General features: G+C 45.7%; 1 protein-coding gene and 1 pseudogene across 1 annotated transcript; one reads left to right on the top strand and one right to left on the bottom strand.

Annotated features, from left to right (window-relative positions):
• Positions 1-2,067: 2,067 nt before the first annotated feature.
• On the bottom strand, positions 2,068-13,751 carry LOC115328429 (cytochrome P450 4V2). Its single transcript, XM_040212119.3, has 5 exons — positions 13,665-13,751; positions 12,733-12,906; positions 12,552-12,618; positions 10,162-10,335; positions 2,068-2,237 (listed from the first exon to the last, which is right to left on the bottom strand). The coding sequence occupies exons 1-5, from the start codon at positions 13,749-13,751 to the stop codon at positions 2,068-2,070; spliced, it is 672 nt and encodes a 223-aa protein (XP_040068053.3).
• Positions 13,752-16,570: 2,819 nt separating this feature from the next.
• LOC121837107 lies at positions 16,571-18,547 on the top strand (annotated as a pseudogene).
• The last annotated feature ends 2,999 nt before the right edge of the window (positions 18,548-21,546 follow it).

The following is a 21,546-nucleotide window of genomic DNA, read 5'->3' as shown; positions in this document are numbered from 1 at the left end:
AGTATATATTTTGTTAATTTTGAGTGTAAAAAAACAGTACCTAAAGTTTGATCACCGTGGAAACAAAATAAGTAAACAAAGTATATATTTTGTTAATTTTGAGTGTAAAAAAACAGTACCTAAAGTTTGATCATTGTGGAAACAACAAGCAACGAGCCGACGACGCGTTTTCGGCTTCGGAGGCTTCGAGGGCCGCAAAAAGTGCTGGACCCACAAAGGGTCATTTTACTTGCCTTTGTAGATTCAATCTAGCGTATAACTTTTCAAACTAATGTGAACTATAATACAAAATAGTTAAACGAAGAAATAAACCGGCGTGATTGATGGATATATAGGCATGCATGATTTTGGACGAAGGTTCTCGATGGATGTGATAACACGATGGATGTGATGACACGATGGATGTAACACCACGATAGATGTAATGACACACTTTTGGTCGAAGTTGCTCGATGGATGTGATGGCGCGGTGGATGTAATGGCTGGATGGATGTAACGGCATGATGGATGTAATGGCACGTCAAATGAACTGGTAAAAAAATGGATCTAATGGCACGATGGATATGCTGGCACTATGGATGTACGGGCACGATGGATCTAATGGCACAAAATTGGACGTAATTGCTCGGGGGATGTAATGGCACGATTGATCTGTTGGCCAAAAGCCCTCCTTGGCAATCCACTTTGAGCGCTCCTTGACTCGATTGGCTTCATCCGATCATAGCGTGGGTTGCTTTTGGAATCAGAGTGAAATGAAGTGTCGCCTTAATCTTACAAGAGTTCACTATATATGGCACTTCGTGCCAGAAACGGTATCTTGGGTCGTGGGATAAAAAAAAATGTGTGAAATATGTCCGGTGTCTTTGGGGACTGTAAGTCGACCTCGCACAAATTCGCATTAAACTTAACCGTCTATGAAAAGTATGCATTTTTTATTAAAATAAGATAAAATAATATGAACGCTCCCTCTACGCTGCCTTGTATATCTGTCTCTGCCTATCACCGCAGGGAGGGATTAACTTTTTTTATTTTTTAGTGTTGGGAGTCTCACACTTTTCGAGGAAACTTTCCAATGAATCAACTTTTAGAAAATTAACATAATAAAACTTCAAACAAATCCCGATTAGAATCCGCGTCACTACCTCCCGTTCAATTCGCTCAAAGTGAAGGGTGGCCGAGTGTGTGAACGCACTGCATCTCGGAGCACGTAGAACGGAAAATTGAGTTAGCTGCAAAACTCAGCGATCCTAACTTCAATCCTCACCTCATGCAGCTCGTTTTGATCTGGATGAGCATCGCACCGGCGTGCGATCGTATAGCACTACTGCTTGACGTACATCAAAGCCTGAGGCATTCAGTCGTACCGTACCAGCTAAATATCTCACCCTCAGCGTAAACCAGTGCCGCCATATTTCAGAGGCTGACGGACCTTAAGCGCCGTTCACACTCTTGCAACCGAGTAAGACCGAGAGAGTCAAGAACGGTTTTTAAGCCTTTTGCGACGGCTTAGGACCGTCTCCACAGCAGCGCATCTGGTCCTACGCCGTCGCAAGAGGCTTGAAAATTGTTCTTGCCTCTGTCAGTCGTACTCGGTTGCACGTGTCTGAACGGACCTATGCTGTAGAAGTGATAACGCCATTTTGTTTTAACTGAGATGAACGATTAACTAGGCGCAGCTTAGCACAGCTGATGAAGACACAATCGTGCCAAAAGTACAACTTACAAATATTTCAAAGTATATTGGAATATTTATTTCATTCTTGTTTACATAAATCGCGATTAGCCGTTTACTCAATAACTCACGCCCACATATCGACGAAATCGTCGAAATCGCCAGAAGGAAGACCTCGTTGTTGGAACGACGCAGTAACAGTTGTTTTACGCTCGCAAAGTGTATCATGTGAAAAGAAAAAAAAAAGCTTTTTTTTTTTTCTTTGCGTTACAAACACGAGCTGTAGAAAACAGAACAAAAAAAGCATTGTCATCTTGATATTCTCGTTTGACGAACTGGGAGACTGTGAAGCTCACGCGTTCGACCAACACCTTGCTGTGGTCTCCGTCTTCTCTTCACAAAGTTCGCTTCCTTCGTTCGAGTATCACGTCCAGATTATGAGATGACCTCAGAACAATTCCCATCTCCAGCTGGAGTTCGCTCTCTGGGCGTTTCGATTTAATCTTGAAGCGCCTCATTACCTGAGCGACCAGCACCTTGGCTTTGAGCACCGCGAACCGCTGACCTGTAAAGAAAACCAAATGTGCGCAAGCTTTATTTCACATTGTAAAGCAGAATGTTCAATCTGTGAAAGCATACTCAAATAGTTATTTGATTCAATTCAATTCAATTCAATTTTTATTTCAAATCAAGTCATTCAAAATAAAGAGCTGGCCCAAAAAAGCAGCATTCTGCTTGTATGTGAGGCCATGCGACCAAAGGAAATACATGTTTTTAACAAAAAACGCTTCGCAGCACGAAAGAAAAAAAGAAAAGAAAAGAAAATTGACACTGCGTAACAATAAAAAAGCACAAAATTAGCACAAAAAAAATAAAGCAACATATTAGGGCATGAAACATAGGCACTCATAACCAGGTCTATTCATGCAACATTGAAACAAAAGTACGACATTTTTACAACGGTCAGGCTGCGATATCTACAACTCAGATGCTTGACACCAATTTTTTAGTTTTCGTTGCAATACGCTAGTGGATTTTACATTCATAAGGGACTCTGAACGTTAGTTAGATAAAGAGGGGATGTAATTATTTCTGTTTCTTTTCATACAGTGTGTATATTTTTGGAATGACGTACCTTTCTGTGTGTCTCTAAAATCTATTCTTATTTACGGCAGTTTTGGAGGAATTACTGAAATAGTTATTTGTTATTGCTACCTATGTAAAAAAAAAAAACGGTTTTAAAAAACAAAATGCCCAACTCTTTAGCTTTCTCTTGAGTTTCCAATTTTTGATATTAAGTTCCATATGAGATCTTGTTTAGCATCTTGTCGTTTAGCATCTGGCTATGTTCACTGACTGCTTTAGAAATGGAAGGCGTGGTGACACCCTAGCATGCTATCATTTCTTATAAACCAGTCATATTGAGGCATGAGTCAATATTAACACTGAAAAATGATTTATAACAAAGAAGATAATAAACAAAACGCTCTCAAAGGAACAAAACAAAGGGCTGTTTGACTCCCAAACTGAAATATATTAAACAAAGAGAAAGAAGAGGAATCATGCGTTATAAACGTAGAAGACACTGCGAAGTTATGTAAAAAATGTACAGACCAAAATATTGAAATCAAAATCGAGGAAAAGAAAGAAAAAGCGTAGGATACATCACATGCAGTTTAACTGGCAGTCTGGAAGGCTTGTACATTGCTTTGCAATGCTTCACAGTGCATATTATGTTTGTATTGTTTTACTTCGCTGCGTTTTTTTTTTCCTTATTTAATGTAATTTAGTTTCGAGTCAGCATATGTTTGCCCTGTGTTCCTTCCTTTTGTCCTGCCTTTTGAAGCACTGTTTCTTTTTTTTTTATCATATCCAATGATTATTAACGAGTCCGACTTACCACCTTGCTGCACGAAACAAAAAGTGCGTACATAGAAAGCCACGCCCTGCGGTTCTTAAACTGTCAGTTACTATGAATTGTAGACTAAGAATAGGATTCTTGCACGAGGCCATGATGCAAGGCTACTACAGGTTCATAAATTTCATCGGACCCTGCCAGAACCCATGTTGGAGGAATTCGTCGCTGTTATACTATGTTTTGTATGCTTTGGGGGAGCGTTCACATTGTAGTTTGTCCGCTGCCCGACATTTAAACTGGCCAGTTGCGCTTAAATGAATTGTTCCAGCCGAAAAATTCGGCGACAAAATGGAGCTACGGCCAGCAGTATTGGTTCTTCCAGACTTCTGGCAATCATTGGGAACCAGGACAAGGCGACACTCGAACAATTGGTTCGCCGGCGTCATGAATGGCCCCGACGGATACGCCGACGCCGACACATCTCGAACAAAAGGGAGCAGAACGCTGGTTATCCAGGGAGCTAACATTTCCGGGCCCGAGAGAAAGAACGAGAGAGAACGTGACAAAAGAGCAGAAAAAGAAAGCAGACGAAGGGTTACGCCTGTTCGTTTTGCTGCGACGTGTTGAAGTTGGCCGATCGGCTGTCAACTTTATTTAATTTTGTCAAAGCGCGATTTCGGTGTTTTTCCAACAAAGTATACACTCTAAGAAATGCCTGCCCGTCTACTTACCCGCAAAACACTCAACGAGCCAATCTCTGTGAGCTGCGAAATCAGCTCAGCGAAGGATGAGGCGGAACATCCGTTTAGACCTCAAAATTAAGTCTGCGCTCTGATATTACGCAATGCAAGCATGACGCTTTGCATTGCGTAATGCCACAGCGCAGACTTCATTGTTAGTTCTAAACGGATGTTCCGCCTCATCATCCGCTGAGCTGATTTCGTAGATTGCAGAGATTGGCTCTATGAGTGTTTTGCGGGTAAGTACACGTGCAGGCATTTCTTAGAGTGCAAGAAAATTAACAAGGTACAGACTGTACCAGTAATGTTATGCTGCTTCTCTGTGCATAGTAAGGCGTCGCTAGCGATATGTCCTCATCGGAGCCGCAAACTGGAACCACCGATATCTGCGTCTCTGCCTCGCCGTTCCGAAGCGGCCAAATGCATGAGACATTTCATTCTAGACTATTATACTACCTCTATTATCTCGCCAGAAACGCTTCGTGTCCCAACTAAGGGTTTCTGGACTGCCCTTCATGTCAGATGAAAAACCTCTTGGCGACTGACTTGCACAAGTAACGGTTCTGAAATATGGTTATACAAAAACGGCTTTATGACTCTATATGCTCTAAAAAAAGGGTGTAAAAGGGTGTATCGTTATACCCTTTGTCCCATATAATACACCCCAAAAAATAATTTCGACTTACAGAGGCCTATAGTCGAACAGACGGCCCCAAATATGTAGAGGGGCTTGATAACGGTGAGATATAACTTTTTAAATAGCTAAAGTACGCATCAAAGACCACATAACGAAAACACAGAGTTTTTGCAGTAGGGCCAAGAAAACCCCGATGATTTTTTGTTGTAGTCAGTAAAACGTACATTAGCTATTTTAATAAGTTGTACCACACGGCTATCAAGCCCCTCGTAAAATTTGGGGCCGTCTGTTCGACTGTCGGGCGCTGTATGTCGAATTGAAATTTTGGGGTGTATTATACGGGACAAAGGGTGTAACTATCCACCCTTTTGTACCCTTTTTTTTTTTTAGAATGTATGGCACTATACTGCTGCCTTAAAAAGAGGCCAAATATCTCCAACATGGCTCCGAGGCACTGATAGCAGACGAAAATGTTGTTTTCGATTTCGAGTCTAACCGGAAGTGACGTAAGGTGCAAGAAGCCTACTGTTTAAGGGGAACTCCAATCGAAAACGGAACCAAAATAAGTGGCAGGTGGTATGAAATATGATCAAAACATTACGCCGAAGTGAAGCTGCGTACTGCACCAAAACCGATTTTAAACATGAGACCAGCTGCTTTTTAGCAGATCAAGCCGGTTAGTCTTGAGTCAATCAACACTGGGTGACGCGTATTGCAGCACCCCCCTGACGTCCCTTCGCGGCCGTACAGCTGATGTTAGTATTGCCGTCCCTCTCAAGCAGATAGTTCCGGTTCTTACGTAGACGCCCAAAACAAAACGTTGAACCGCAATATTTATAAAACAACACACATTAAACACAAATTTTAAAAAATGAAAGCCGTTTACAATTCCCTGTAACGCCGGTTAGAGCGCAGCTCTTGAGGAGGAAGATGGAAGCGTACTGAGGGATAGGTGACTCCTTGAGGTCACGTCACGTGACCTCAGGGGGTCACGTGACCTCAGGGGCTCACGTGACCTTTGGGGGTCACATGACCTTAGGGGGTCACGTGACCTCAAGGGGGTCACGTGACTTCAGGGGGTCACGTGACCTCGGGGGTCACGTGACCTAAGGGGGATCACGTGACTTCTGGGGGTCACGTGACCTCAGGGGTTACGTGACTTCTGGGGGTCACGTGACCTGGGTGGGTCACGTGACCCCCCTGAGGTCACGTGACCTTAGGGGGGTCATTTGACTTCAGGGGGTCACGTGACCCTAGGAGGGTCATGTGACCTCAGAGGGTCACGTGACCTCGGGGTGTCACGTGACCTGGGTGGGTCACGTGACCCCCTGAAGTCACGTGACTTCTGGGGGTCACGTGACCTCGGGGGGGGTCACGTGACCTCAAGGGGGTCACGTGACCTAGGGGTGTCACGTGACCTGGGTGGGTCACGTGACCTCGGCGAGGTCACGTGACCTCGCGGTTACGCCGACGGCGACGCCGACGGCCACGGCGACGCCGGTCAAGGCGGAAACAGGCCCCTAAGAGCTGCGCTCTAAAAGAAGCATATACCTTGTAAGTCAGGAACACTGACTGAGCTGAATACGGTCGTAATCCCGAATACGAAAATATGGACCGGAATTTCCCTTTAAAGGAAGACAACAAAATTTCGGCGCTTATTTTTTGGTCTATACGGGTTCAAAGGAGCAGTATCACATCGGACACACCAATATCTCGTTTAAAAAGACACGAAAAAAACTTTTAAAACCAATTAAGCGATTAGCAGATAGCACCAGGTGGATGTTGCTAAAGCCTCGTTTCTAATACCCGTCTAGGAACCTTGACAGGTAGTGACCGATAACTGTATCGCTTAGAACTATGCCTTCTTTGAAGCTGACGTCGCCCCGACTGCTCTACGGCCAGCACAAGAGAAGAGGGGAGGGAGGAACTCCCCACTCAACGGGACTCTGTTTTGTATGTCGCAGACGTCGCTATTCTCTACAAGATTACAGAAGATTAACCCGTCACTCAAAATTCGCACAAAAGCAGCTTTCTGGTTAGTTGCGGTGGCCCGATCGCTGGCGTGCTTCGGCCGCTTCGGTGGCTGGAACGGCTAGGGCATCCTGACGACGTCAGCATCGCCGCAGCTTTGCTCATCCCGAGACCGACTACGTCACGATTGCACCGGATGTGACGGGCTCTCCGCTTGCTGCTCTCCGAGCGCTTGCCCAGTGTGGGCCGTTTATAACCAAAAATGCAGCCATCAGGCTCAAAATACAAACGTGCGATTATCATCTATGGATATTGTGAATCATATTCGGCTTATTTCTGAACACGACGGGCATATTTCAAATATCGTTGAAGTATCTATACCTTTAAGGAATCATACTGACACCAGTAAAATCTTTAAAATATAGAGCACCGTAAAAAGGTTCAGTGAATAAATTAGTTTCACTGCCCCATTTTGTCTTTTGACGCTAATGCACTTTTACCGTAATGCAGGTTAAGAAACAATTTAATTATTATAGCTTAAAAAAAATGAAAGCCGTTTACAACTCCCTGTAAAGCCGAATTAGAGCGCAGCTCTAGAGGAGGAGGAGGGAGGGGTACTGGGAGGTCAAGTGACCTCGGGTGGCGGGGGGTCACGTCACCTTGGGGGGTCACGTGACCTTGGGGGTGGTCACGTGACGTCGGGGAGGTCACGTGACCTGGTGGGTCACGCGACGATGCCGATGATGACATCAGTGACGTCACTGATGACGTCATCACTGATGATGACGATGCGGATGCCGGTGGCGTCATCAGTGACATCACTGATGACGTCATCACTGATGATGACGATGGCTATGCGTATGCCGGTGACGTCAACAGTGACGTCACTGATGACGTTATCACTGATGATGACCATCGTTATGATAACGTCATCGTGACCCTCGTGAGGGTAACCCTAGTAACCCTTGTGGGGGCAACTCTCGTGACCCTCGTGAGAATAACTCTCGTGACCCTCGTGAGAATAACTCTCTTGACCCTCGTGAGGGTAACTCTCATAACCCTCGTGACCCCCATGATGGTAACCCTTTTGAGGGTAACTAAGCCTCGTAACCCCTGGTGAGGGTTACGAGAGTTTGTAACCCTCGTAGCCCTCCTGATCCTCGTGAAGGTAACCCTCATGAGAGTAACCCTCGTAACCCTCGTAACCCTTGTTAACACAGAGGTTCGGGCGAGTTGGTTGCTCATGATGTACAGGGGGAACAGCGCACCCGCAGAACAGTCATTCAAATCAACATACACACAAAAGAAAGAAACACTGACCATAAGACCACAAGGTCAGCGCTGAGTAAGTGTTTCTTTCTTTTGTGTATATGTTGATTTAAATGACTGTCCTGCGGGTGCGCTGTTCCCCCTGTACATCTCGTAACCCTCACGAGGATTACGAGGGTTACTCGCGGTTACGCCGACAGCGACGGCGACGGCGACGCCGCTCAAGCCGGGAACGCGTGCCTAAGAGCTGCGCTCTAAAACGGATTGATTCAGAGTAACCGAAATGTCGGTTCCCAGGAGCCAATATTTTACCGGTTAAATAAATTGCTGCTACCCCAGCATTTTGAGGGCACAATATTTACGATTGTTAGACGTAGTGATTACCTAAATTGACCTTGGCGTAGAACGTGTTTTTTTCCGGCAAAACTGCGGAGATATTTTATTAGTTACAGATACCCTTTATTGTTTCTTTTTATGGTTATCATCTTGTTCAGTTACTTGCTCTCTAGCACTTCTCCCTCCAAGTTAGGCAAACGACAAAGCTGAGAAAGCCTATTCGTTCGTTTACGCTGGGTGATGGGTGGTTGGAAGACCACGACGGTTGTCGCATTCCAACCACTTGCAGTACCATCCAAATCCCGAGAAACGAAGGTCAAGAAACCTGACGCTACCAAGATGAACACGCGCGCAATTCTATAGGACGTGCAAGCAATGTAGCATATTGAGAACCACAAGACAATGTGGGATACCATCATCCTTTAATAATTTAAAGACTAAAACACCAAACAGACACCGTGTATCATTTTAATTCAATCTCAAAACCTACACATGTATATCAGAGAAAATACAGTTCTAAATGAATATTTTGTAAATAATCTTCAGAGATAGAAGCTCGCTCCTAACCTCTCTTTGGTCCGCTCCCCCCTTAGAGGCGCTTCATTCCAGACATTCCATTCCAAAAACATTTTTATTGCGATTTCCCACTTTGGACCTCTCGTTAGAAAATGTCCAGACTGCATTTGAAATAGTTTATAACGAGCGTGACGGTACATAGATACAAATACATGAAAGGATAAAACATCGAGGACGGGGGCGGAAACAAACCTCTTTTCATTAAGCGAAACCATAGAACGACACAAAATAATACTGCCCCGCCCCCCCCCCCCCCCCCCCCCTCCCAAGGGTTCAAGCTTGTCTAGAAAGAAAAGGAGAAAATTGTTGGAGGAAAGGGATATTCTGCGTCATTTAATATTTTTCTTTTCTATACTTATTTTGTGGCATTCTATGTTGTTGCTCAATGGAAGAAGTTCTGTTTTATCCCTGTCCTCGTTGTTTTAGCATTTTATTCATGCGCATATGTAGTCGTACGATTTCAACATCTAGGGTACCTTCGTTTGGATACTATCTTTCGTCGTTTACGATATTCAGGGAAGTATCTTACGAAGAGTAACATTTTTGTTTTTAGAAGTTGCGAGTCAGATATGTTACTCTCAGTTACTCAGTAACTGAGTAAGTGAGTCTCTAAGTTACTATAAAACAGAAGCTATCTAGATTTGAGCCTTATAGTACACACTTATCTATAGGTAGAAGGATCGAGTGAATGACAAATTACGATCATAATAGGGTTACCTTTGAAAATACGATGTGCGCATGGACTATCAGCAAGTGAAACATCATGCTCGTTTTCTAATCATATTCCGTGATTCGACATTTACTGCGATCATTCTATTGTTCGCGGTGATTGGCCGTCTCTTTATTTTACAGATAAATGAACTTATATATGTTACGTTTATCGTTGTTGCCGATTGGCAGTTACTCGTACCTAAAAATGAGCAAACATGAAGACAACATTAAGAAACTGCTAGGTACAACATTCATCAGAAAATCTGATGACAGGTGACACGAGTGAAAGCGATTTCAGATATAGATGTCATAACCCGGCTGGTTTGAAGCTAAATATTTATGAGTTAAGAAAAAAATGAAAATGACGACCGATAGCGGCACCTTAACTCACCGATACAATTCCTCGGCCCTCCAAAGAAAGGAATGTAGGCGTAACGATGTCTTTCGTAGTTTTCCTGGAATCTTTCAGGAACGAAGTTGTTCGGGTCTTTGTAGAAGTTCCGGTGTCTTTGTACGAAGTAGATCGCCGTCGTTACTATTGTTCCTCTGGGGATAAGCTGTTCGCCTGGTAATACGACAAGAAATCATATTATGCATATTGATTTCTGAAGAATCCTGCTAACACATATGTGTGATCACACATACCAAGGCAGAAGGTACTAGATTCTATACAGTTAGTTCCACTGGTGCCTGTTGTCACTGGCAGCTTAACAGGGAGTGACTTATAACGTTCGCACTTTGTGATTTATTTCAGCGCAATCTCATCGGCTTACGCCGTAGTCCTATTGGCTTAGGGGTTATAAAACGGCACTCTGTTTTCGTCAAAAGTGGCTTAATAAAGCTTTCTGTGAATGTAGACTTTACATATACTTAAAGGAGCTGTGCAACAATTTCAGTGCTTTGCTTACATAATTTGGGAGTTGGTGTCTCGACCTTTCTAAACTAAAGACCAAAAAAAAAATGCTTTTGCCTGCATGCCTTAGTTTTATTTTAAAAGTTGACAAGGATTGAGGTTTTCGGCAACTCTCAATTCCTTCACCATCTTCCGAGTCATGCGCACTGTGACGTGAATGACGGACGCGCGGGGTTCCAGCGTAGCTCTCTCTGCAGAGCCATCAGTGAGCAGCGAGAACTCACCCGCTCGCGACCACGTGACCACGCGCTTGCGCAGCGCAATCAACAAGGTGAGAGCAGTAAAGTCTCGTCGGGGTCCGGCCATCCACGTCCGGCTCTGCCCCGTCCCCTTCCGACTTCTGGCCGCTGTTCGCGGTAGCAGATAGAGCTGACGCTTTTGCTTGCCTCGGATAGATGGCGCCACTAAAATTCCTTATAATCTCCACCTCAGAAAGACGGCCGTGCGAAACACCAGTGTCCTTCGCAAGCGTAACCTATGGAGCTGCAATCGATTTCTGGTTACAAGGGAACTCTGGAAAGCAGCCATGGTCCCTGGCCTAACGTTTGCTAATGCTGTTGTGTGCATTCCTGGAGACGTGAGGGACATTCTGGAGCGCCGGCAGCGCGAAGTTGGGAGGCAGGCCCTAGGCTGCCATGGCATGGTGGCGAACGAAGCGGTCCAAGGAGATCTTGGATGGTCATCGTTTGAAGCCAGAGAAGCAGCTAGCAAGATCGGCTACGACGGGCGTTTGCGACTCATGGACCGAGGACGGTGGGCCAAACGACTATTTGTGTACATACACTTGACAGGGATACAGACAAAGTGAAGAAAGCGACTGTACCAGCTGGAAAAGAAATATGGCTTCTTTACTGTGCCCGTGGCTGCCACTACAGAGCAAAAGTGGGAACTGGAGGTGCGGAAGAGAGTGCGCGAGGAAGAGGCTGTGCAGTGGTCGGAGGCGGCCCGCTCAAAGTTAACCCTGCAAGTGTACAACCGCTGGAAGAATGAAATATCGACAGAGACAACCCTGTATGATAATAGCCTGGGAAGCCGCCTGCTTTTTGAAGCACGTGCGGGAGGGCTAAGAACGCTAGTGTACAGGCAGCGTTTTGACCAACAGGTACAATCAACATCATGCCGGGCATGTGGCGAAACCGAGGAAACTATCAAGCATATTGTGCTCTCCTGCCCAAGTCTCGTACCAAGACACCCGGTAGATTGGGGCCAGGCGCCAGACAACGGGCTGCATCTAGACGAGGCGCAATCACACGAACAATTTCTGGCAGAAGCCCTCGGCTTCCGAGTTGGGGACACAGGCAGGGATGCTTTGTGCTGGCCCAGTGCGGACTTAAATCGCGCTGCAGTGGCACTGCAGCCCAGCTGCAGCGACGCAGTCGAGAGGACTAAAAGGAGGCTGGAGGACTGGTGGCGAAGAATGCAACAGTAGTGCAATTTTTTTTCTCTCCGTTTTTATTCGGCTAGGTCTGATTTCTATTCAAACCGCCCGCTTCAAAGGGAACAGCCATAAAATCATCATCATCATCATCATATTAAAAGTTTTGTCGATGATACCAAGTCTTTGACGAATTTATAATTATGTTGGAACCACAAGATTTATAGAAAAATTACCTTTTATATTTGCACAACTTCCTATCTTTCTAAAAGTCCCCCGTTGACGTCGTGCCGCGTGGTCCTCATTGCCGACGCTCGCGGCTGCAGGTCGGGAAATATTAAAATTTTTGCCTCGCAATTACGCGGTGGAATCGGAACATTTCGAAGGAAGGACATGCGTTTTCTGCCCTCTATGACAAGGTAAACAATGTCAAAAGTAGAAGATGAAAATTCTTTTAAAGTTAAAATCGTTGGCCAGCTTCTTCAAAACTTGCCTATTTTCATGTCCTCTTCAATGCGACGTGCCACCAGCGGGACTGAAGGATACAGTCGCAATGTTTCCTTCAAAATATGCACAAAAATAACAGTTATTAATTAGGCGATAGTAAAAGTTCCCAATCTGCATAAATGTATATAGCTTATCGGGTTGTTTGAAGTTTTTTTTTTATTTATTACCTTAATCACGCAGTCCAAGTACGGCAGGCCCCTGAGGTCATCCAAAGTTACTGGACGGTCAACATCGTCTCCAAAAACCCTATCAAGTTCTTCGTGCAGCTTTTCTTGAACCTCCAGGTGATTTCCCAGAAGGTACAGGCAAAACGCTGCCGCCGCGGCGGTTGTATCGAATCCCTGCGTTGATGAGCAGAACATTGCGGAGTAGTCAGTAATCTATTTGAAGAAGGTATACAGCGCAACGTTTTACCAATGTTCAGTTTATGGAGAGAATGTGTCAATAGACTCGACTTGTAAAGAATATGTTTCGGCAAAGTAATCGTGAGATATGCATATATTATTTTCGATACGATATTTCAGCGATGATATTAACACTAATATGTTTTTTGTTCCCTTTAAACTCACCTGATTTGATTCTTTCTTTGGTTATAACTTTTAATTACAGCTATAATGCCATTTAAGAAAGAAATCTATATCAGGGTTTCGAAGTCAGCGTTCAAATAAAACAGGGTCTCATTGGTGTGGCTATTGATAGACCGCTGGAAATATTTTTAAACACTGAATGACCGAGCTGTGGTATTTTCATTAAACGAAACATTATGTTTGATATCTGAACTGCTGCGTTAAAAAAAAAAAAATATTCTTTACGCTCACCCCAGAAAGTCAAAATTTAAAGGTAAACTGAGAAGCAGATTATTTCTCTCAAAGTCAACGAGTAGGTATTTTTTAACCCTTAACCCATCATTTTATACCCTTAACCTAACATTTTATTACCCTTAACACCTTTTAAGCCATAACCCAACATAGGCAGGTTATATACTCTATATCAGGGGTGAATCAGTTAACAAAGGGTGTGACAGCAAATATAACAAAATTAAATAGCGCTCCCTCTAACCAAGCAGAGATATATTTTATGGATCAAATTAAAGACTCACAGCCAACAATATTGTGACGGTTTCGTCTAATATGTCACTCTCAGTAAGCGTTCCGTCTTGCATGTGCATTTGAAGAAGAATGTCCATAAAGGACCTCGTAGAGTTCCTCTCGTGGCCCTTCTCCATCAGTTCTTCTTTGCGCGCCGTAATTATCTGGGATTGAACGCAAAAATAAAAAAAGTAAAAGTTAACACTTCGTTTTCTTTATATTTATAGGATTTCATTAAACTTACCTCGTCAAAGACAATTCAGATTTAATATTTGACAAGGCGAATTACATTCCAACTTTCATTGATATTTACATTTGCGAGAACTATGCACCAGGTGTAAAATAGTCCACATATATCCAATATATGTGTTAGAAATTGTTTAATTAAAAAAAATTTAAATAATGCACACCGCTGCAGGTGGTACAGTTACGCCAAAGGCGCATATTGACGCTGCACCTGGAAATACGAGATATTACTTGAATATATTTAAGTATAGGTCTTGTTAAGAAGACACCGCCGAGCCTAATCTGTGTCCTCCTCTCTTAAAAGTGCCTGCGCGTCTACTTACCCGCAAAACACTCGAAGAACCAATCTCTGTGATCTACGAAATCGGCTCAGCAATAGAGGCGGTAAAACATCTGTTTAGACCTCAATATTAAGTTTGCGCTGTTTATATTACGCAATGCAAGCATGACGCTTTGCTTTGCGCAATACGACAGCGCAGACTTCATTTTTAGGTCTAAACGAATGTTCCGCCTCATCACTCACCGAGCTTATTTCGTAGATTGCAGAGATTGGTTATTTGAGTGTGTAGCGGGTAAGTAGACGCGCAGGCATTTCTTTGAGTTTAAGTTACAGCGATGGAACGGATGCAGTTTTTTAAATACCAAGGTCTAAAAATATTTAACCATATATATATATCAGTGGGAGTAAGATTATTTAAATACAAAATTGCTTGAATGGATATTAGTAGTAGGAAACCTGTACCAGCTCGGCCACCTGTCAATCAAAGCCCCAAGGGGGCGGGGCCAGCCCCGACCAATCACAGAGCCGCAGGGCGGGGCCTTTTCCCTCTCTCCCATCCCAGGGACCAATGACAGGGCATGGGCGTTGGCCAGTGACCAATCGGAGCTCGCCCGGGTCCCGCCCCCCGAGGTACGCGGTACAGGTGTGAGGTTACGTACCAAAGACCTCACACCTCAAACCTCAAACCTCAGACCTCAAACCACAAGCGTGGTTCACCAGGTGTTGACAGCTGTGGTCATCCTCTGATAACAATTACGTGATGTCACCAGGTCCGAGCTTCGTCCGACAGAGGGCGCTACAGGACTTGAATTGCGGCGCTCAGGGCGTCTCACGTGTGATGCCACAGAGTTCAAGCTGCGTCCGACAGAGGGCGCTGACGTGATGTCGCACAGGGTTTGTGCTGCATCCGAAAGAGGGCGCTGCGCTGCGGTCACATGATGGTCATGTGACATTACTTGAATCGCTGAGCGGTAAATGCATTTTAATCGCTAAAAAAGGCTCCGCGGCCGGCTGGAAATCCACCTCTCTACCTTGGGCACAGCGGCTCGACACTAACCCCCTGAGCCACGAGCACATTGCTTCCGAGACCGCTTAACTTGTCTTAGTTGTCCGTGTGTCTGTGTGTGCAATCCAGATCACGTGTTTTCCTGCCACTTGGATTTTGTAATGCGTTTAAAAAACAGGATGCGTCATTGCCGCAGGTCATGTGACGATGGTCGTGTGACGTAATGCATCGCTGGGCGCTAACGTTGCTCGTCTTCCTATCACGTGATTTCGCGCGCGCGATTGAAGCGGTGTTCGCGGCGTCGTAGCCTCGTGGCGCCCCCATTACTGTCGCATGTTTACGCAATGACCTATATATATGTGGTATATGACGACGGCGCACCGTCATTATGGCGGTGACGCTCGCGTCCGTCAAGGCTCTTTTCGCATTCATCATGGGCTCCTTTCTAATTGTCTGCGTGATCACCATTGGCGTCAGCATGTCGAACGCGAGCCTGCACGGAAATTGCACGCTCGAGATGAGTCTGAACAAGGAGATCAAAGTACATCAGTGTCCTGCACCCGTGCTAGCAATACGTGTATGGCGAAAAGAGGGTTATCCGAAAAGAGCCAGTGTAAATTTGGACAGGAATCAGACTGAGGCGCTGAAGCACTGTCTCAATGAGCTGGACGTTCTTGCTCCCCGGAATTATGACCTCGAGTGTGAAGACAGCTGCATCATCAGCGAGTCCATGTACCTTCGAAGATGTCCTCTGAACATCTATCAAATTCGGCGACTGATCGAAGGAGGGAAAGCCTCATTGTGCGGAATAAATCTCGATCGTGAAGCTATATTGCTCCTGTGAAAATTTTTGAATAAAAAATAATAAAACTCATTACGCGTGTGTGTGTGTTTCGCGCGATCTGTGTGCACACAGAGCCCACGATCGCTCGACGCATTGGGTAAAGCACGCTACCATTTTTTTTTCTTTACCTCTTTTGTTGCTCGAAATCCTTCGCATTAACCCGACTGTTTTGCGAAGAATCGTACAGCCCCTCCATTTTACGAGGTATTGCAGATGGGGCGCACGTCGGCGTCTCAAAATCTTCTCCACGATCCAGGTCTTGTTTTCGGCCAGGGAAACACGCTGCAATCAATTGACAAAGCTCATTGGCGAATGGATTCAAAGTGAGGAAGTGCCAGTGGTGAGCGTGAACGAAGAGGCTCACGGGTCGGCCTCTCACTGCGCGATTTGTGGCGAATTGTTTGGAAATCGAAAGAGAAAAGTCAGAGATCACGACCACTTCAGCGGATCGTACAGGCAGTCGTTGTGTCAGGGATGCAATTTAAATCTGAGAGTAAACAAGAACGTCATTCCAATGCTCGCGCACAACCATTCGTATGACATGGCCTTTATACTACCGAAACTCGACTTATTCGAGTCTGAAGATATTAAAGTGCTCGCCACTAGCTGCCAGCAATTTAGGTGACTCGACGTGGGTAACCTGCGGTTTCTCGACAGTCTGGCATTTCTCCCCACCAGCTTGGATGCGCTGGTTCAGGACCTCCGTTCCAAGGGACTAGAAAACCTGTGCTGTCTAAAGCAGGCTTTTCCGCAGCACGTTGAGCTTCTGGCGCGGAAAGGCGTATTTCCCTACGACTACGTGACCAGTTTCGAGGCTTACCGGAAGCCCGAGCTACCGCCGCCCGAGTTGTTTTACAACAAGCTTAACGACAGCCAAATTTCAGAGGAGGACTACAGTCACGCCCAAACCGTCTTTGAAACATTTAATTTCAAAAGCCTAGGAGAATACAGTGACTGCTACCTGCAACTCGACTGCCTACTTCTCACCGACGTGTTCCGAAATTTCAGGAAATGGACTCCGGACACGTACGAGCTCGATCCGTTACACTACGTTTCCCTCCCCGCGCTCAGTCTCGCCTGCGCACTTAAACAAACTGGGGTGAAACTGGAGCTGCTCGACGACGTGGATGCGTATCTCTTCATCGAAGCGGGTTTGCGAGGAGGAATCGTTCCATGTGCCATTCGCAACACGAGGGCTAACGTGCCAGGAACCGCATGTTTCGATCCGAACACGGCGGTTTCTCAAATTTTAGACCTTGACGTGAACGGTCTTTACGCTTCCACCATGCGACAATCCCTTCCATGCGCAGATTTTCGCTGGCTAGACCGCGAAGAAATCGACGCTCTCCACTTCCAACAGGTTCCTGACGACCCGCCCGAGGGTTACATTTTAGAGGTGGACCTCGACTACCCTCGGGAACTACACGATTCGCACGCGGACTTTCCCCTGGGTCCCGAGAAACGAGGAGTCCCGCTCGAATGGCTCTCACCCTATCAAAAAGCGCTTGTCAAAAAATTTCACCTACCCCAGCGAGAGTCTGAGCGAAAGTTGCTTCTCACCTTTTACCCGAAACGCAATTACATTATCCACTACCGAAATCTCAAGCTGTATCTGGAGTTGGGCTTAAAACTAAAGGTCATTCATCGCGTTTTGAAGTTTTCGCAGAGGGCATTCCTCAAAGATTTCATCGACTTCAACCACAACCTCCGAAAACAGGCGACAAATGCTTTTCAAAAGAACTTATCTAAGCTCATTATGAATTCAATTTATGGTAAAACTATCGAAAACCCACGTCAGTACAATAACGTTGTCATTAGCGTGAGCGAGGAGGAAGTGCTGAAAAACCTGCAGAAACCTAACCTCAGACAGTTTGCGGCAATTAGCCCGACCGTGGTGATCTTTCAGTTTTCCCAGAGAACCCTACACTTGAACAAACCCGTGTACGCGGGCTTCTCTATCCTAGAGATGTCCAAACTGGTCATGTAAGAGTTTTTCTACAATCAGGTCAGGCGCGTTTTCCCTGACGCTCGCGCAGCGTACAGCGACAAGGACTCGTTCATCCTCCAAATCACCGACCCGGATGTAGACTCGAAGCTCGGGACCCCTGCCGAAACTCACCTGGATACTTCTGGGTACCCAGCCGATCACCCCTTGTTCTCTCCCGAAAACAAAATGAAACAATGAGTGTTCAAAAACGAGCTCCCAAAAGATCACATTCTTGGATTTGTTTGTTTAAAACCTAAACTCTATTCGATGGAACTAGCCTCTAGAGAGCACTACGTGAGGGCGAAATGAGTGAAAAGTTGCGAGTCTCGTAAGCTAACCTACGAGCTGTACGTTCAAACTATCGAGCAACAAACTCTGCACAAGAACACGCTGCGGACTATCGCTCGTAAGTTGTGCGAGAACAAGACTGTTGTCGTGGAGAAGATAACAATCAACCCGTTTGACAACAAGCGCTTCATCGACTCTGACGGTGTTTCAACTCTTCATTTCGGACATTGGAGCCTTTTGTGAAGTGCTTTTTTTTCATTTCAATCTGATGCATGTGTGTGTGTGTGTGTGTGTGTGTGTGTGTGTGTGTGTGTACAGAGGGTATTGTAAAAAGCCATTTTGATGTAGCACGACGTTTTGTTTTGTTTTTTTCACCAAGTGTTTGATATTTGTATAAAGAGCTGTTGCGCGCCATCGGTTTCCCCATATTTTGAGAATATCTTAGATGCATGCATATTAAATAAAAAAGAGAAAAAGATCCATCCTCGCTTTGTGTCCTTTTTGTGGCTTTATTTCGAGATGAGGTTACAGAGCGGAGCAGCAGGAGAGCTTTAAAGCGGGAGAATGAAATTACTTGCGCACGAGTATGGGAATCTGTCGGTCGTTCCGTCGGTAGTCGCTCGCCGAGAAAGCTTGAATGCACTCGCGGAGCGGTACACCGCAACACAGGCGCGCACCCACGTATAGACAGTAAAGTCCGCACGTGTGCGACAGAGTCCCTTGAATTCTTCTCTTGGAGTAGAAGAAACTCGCTGCGCCTCCAATGAAGTCGTAAAATTCCCCGTGAATCGGAATCATTCCGAAACTGTCAAAGTAACTAATTGCCTTGTCCTTTGGGCATACGTAGAAAAGAACCCAGTGTTCACCGAACGAAGACCTCGGTGCCGTATTCACTACGTAAAGACCGGGTGACGCTGTTTCTTGACCAATCTCGTCGCACGCGAACGTGCCACGAAACCAGGGACGCGTGCAGTGATTTCCCGCGAACATTGTGTAAAATTCGAGTTCTTCCATTTCAAGCGGCAAACTAGACCTTTCTCTCCTTGTCAATTTCCAGGATGCGAGGCGTTTCTGACATAAAGAGAATGGTGATGGCTTTAGTTAGATCTTGCTTGAAGGTCAAGGTGAGTCTCACGTTCGCCGTGGAGATTGGACAAAGACTCTGCTCTTCCCTGTCCGGAGTGAAAATGTAGTAGAGCAGAAAGGAGTCTTTTGAGAAGACACCTTTAGAGTAGGGGACGTCTCTTCGATTGAGGCGGTGTTGGAAGCTCATATAGGCCTTCATGTACAGATCTTGAGCAAAATCAAACTGCTCCGTCTGCTGGCAGCCACCCACGTCCAGGACCGCCGTTTTCAGGTTGAAGTGTTCGAGCTTGAAGGGGTTGTGCTCGCGACTTCTCTGAAACGCCTCGCTCTTCACGAAAGCGACGAGGAGCTTTGACGGCACTCGATGCGCATACAGATCGTCGAGGACAATGTGCGACACACCGGGAGAAACGGTTCCGGTCTTGATCTCCACCCCACGTAGTAGATAAGTCGCGGGAGAGGACTGCAAACGTCTTTTGATGCCCACAAGCACCGTCGGGGCCACTTGCATGCGTCGAATGTAGAGCACAATGCGAGGAAGTTGGACGACGTGTTCCTGGGGAACCGTCGACGCGGCCAAGAGCTTGAAATCTTCGGTATTTTGCCGCAGCACGATGCGAATATCCACCCCGTTCAACAGAAGCTTGTCCTGGTGACGTATGTCACTAATAAGACGACAAAACAAACCACAGAGCGTACTTCCTTCGGTTCTTTAAACGTGCCGTAAGGCCCTTAGCATCGGCGGGAAGGTCGAGCTTTTCGGACGTATTTACCGGGTCTTTTTCGTACAAAATCGCAGAAAGAGAGTGATCCCTACTCGTCTGGTTTGCGTGCAGGAGAATATCGAGATAGGAACGATAAGCATAATTCTCGTACTGGCTCACCGAAGTCTGATTCAGATACACGTGTAAGTATTGAAAAAGGGAGCTTCCATATGCCTGAACCGGTATGACCTTATCGTACGTCGGACGAAGCTCGGACCCTGTGACATCACGTGGTTGTTATCAGATGACGACCACAGCTGTCAACACCTGGTCAACCCCGCTTGTGGTTTGAGGTCTGAGGTTTGAGGTTTAAGGTCTGAGGCCTAAGGTACGTGACCTCACACCTGTACCGCGTACCTCGGGGGGCGGGAGCCGGGCGAGCTCCGATTGGTCACTGGCCAACGCCCATTCCCTGTCATCGGTCCCTGGAATGGGAGAGAGGGAAGAGGCCGCGCCCTGCGGCTCTGTGATTGCTCGGGGCTGGCCCCGCCCCCTTGGGGCTTTGATTGACAGGTGGCCGAGTTGGTACAGGTTTACTACTACTGATATTCGCTAAATTCTACCAAAACCCCCTAGGAAAAAAATGCACGTTTCTTTTTTATTGTGCCATTTTTAAATTAATTTTAAAACAGTTGTCTTAGCTATCAGCAATCTGTTGCAAGAGTGCACCATATAGCATTGTTTTAATTAATCATTGGCAGTAAAGGGATGGAAAGAGTTTCTTAAAGGCGTACTCCGGCGATTTTTTGAGCTACCTCAACTAACTATATTTTCTGACTCCCGGCCTTTCTGGTATGCTATTTAGTATCGCGAAATTCATAATAGTTATCGCGAAATCGGCAAATGAAAATGGTGCAAAAACCAACATTCAAATATACCCGCACTTTTCAGTGCCGTGACGTCAGTGGAAGGCAAGCTTGCCAGTCGGGCGAGCAGTCTAAAAAAATAGAATATGCCAATCATTTGTTCCGTGCTGGAGCGCGGGTACTGGAGCGAGCTTCCAAAGCATTCACTTGACACCATGAAACTGCTTCGAATCAGTTGGGAACAAATTCTGCTGTCCAAAGAGTGAACCCCTGCACTTCCACTGACGTCACTTTTTCGTTGTTGCCAGTATAGACTTTCAGTTTGAAAAACACGGTGAGGACCAAAATTTGTAAATTTAATAACTTCGTGAAAAAAGATTATTTTGACCTAATATTTGGGATACTATTTTGGCGATGTTGTTTGGCGAGTTTAGCAAAATTTCAAGCAAATCGGGGACCATGAAGATATCGGCGGAGTACACCTTTAATATACAATACCTACCTGGCGGCAATAGTCCCTGATCATCTGCGATATATTGCGGTAATTCTTGCCCTCGCGGCTGAATTCGTAAAGGATGTCCCACCA

Source organism: Ixodes scapularis, unplaced genomic scaffold (genome assembly GCF_016920785.2).
Source record: "Ixodes scapularis isolate PalLabHiFi unplaced genomic scaffold, ASM1692078v2 PGA_scaffold3__209_contigs__length_174095766, whole genome shotgun sequence".
NCBI lineage: Eukaryota > Metazoa > Arthropoda > Arachnida > Ixodida > Ixodidae > Ixodes > Ixodes scapularis.
This window is presented reverse-complemented; position numbering and strand designations above follow the sequence as displayed.

What these genes read in the sequence shown, in the direction of transcription:
- LOC115328429 (XM_040212119.3), bottom strand. Translation starts at nt 13,751, where the DNA reads ATGGACATTCTTCTTCAAATGCACATGCAAGACGGAACGCTTACTGAG. An exon ending in CCGTCACAATATTGTTGGCT is followed by an intron (nt 12,907 to 13,664) that starts GTGAGTCTTTAA and finishes TCATCAACGCAG; the next exon opens with GGATTCGATACAACCGCCGC. An exon ending in AGGGCCGAGGAATTGTATCG is followed by an intron (nt 2,238 to 10,161) that starts GTGAGTTAAGGT and finishes TTTTCTTTACAG; the next exon opens with GTCAGCGGTTCGCGGTGCTC.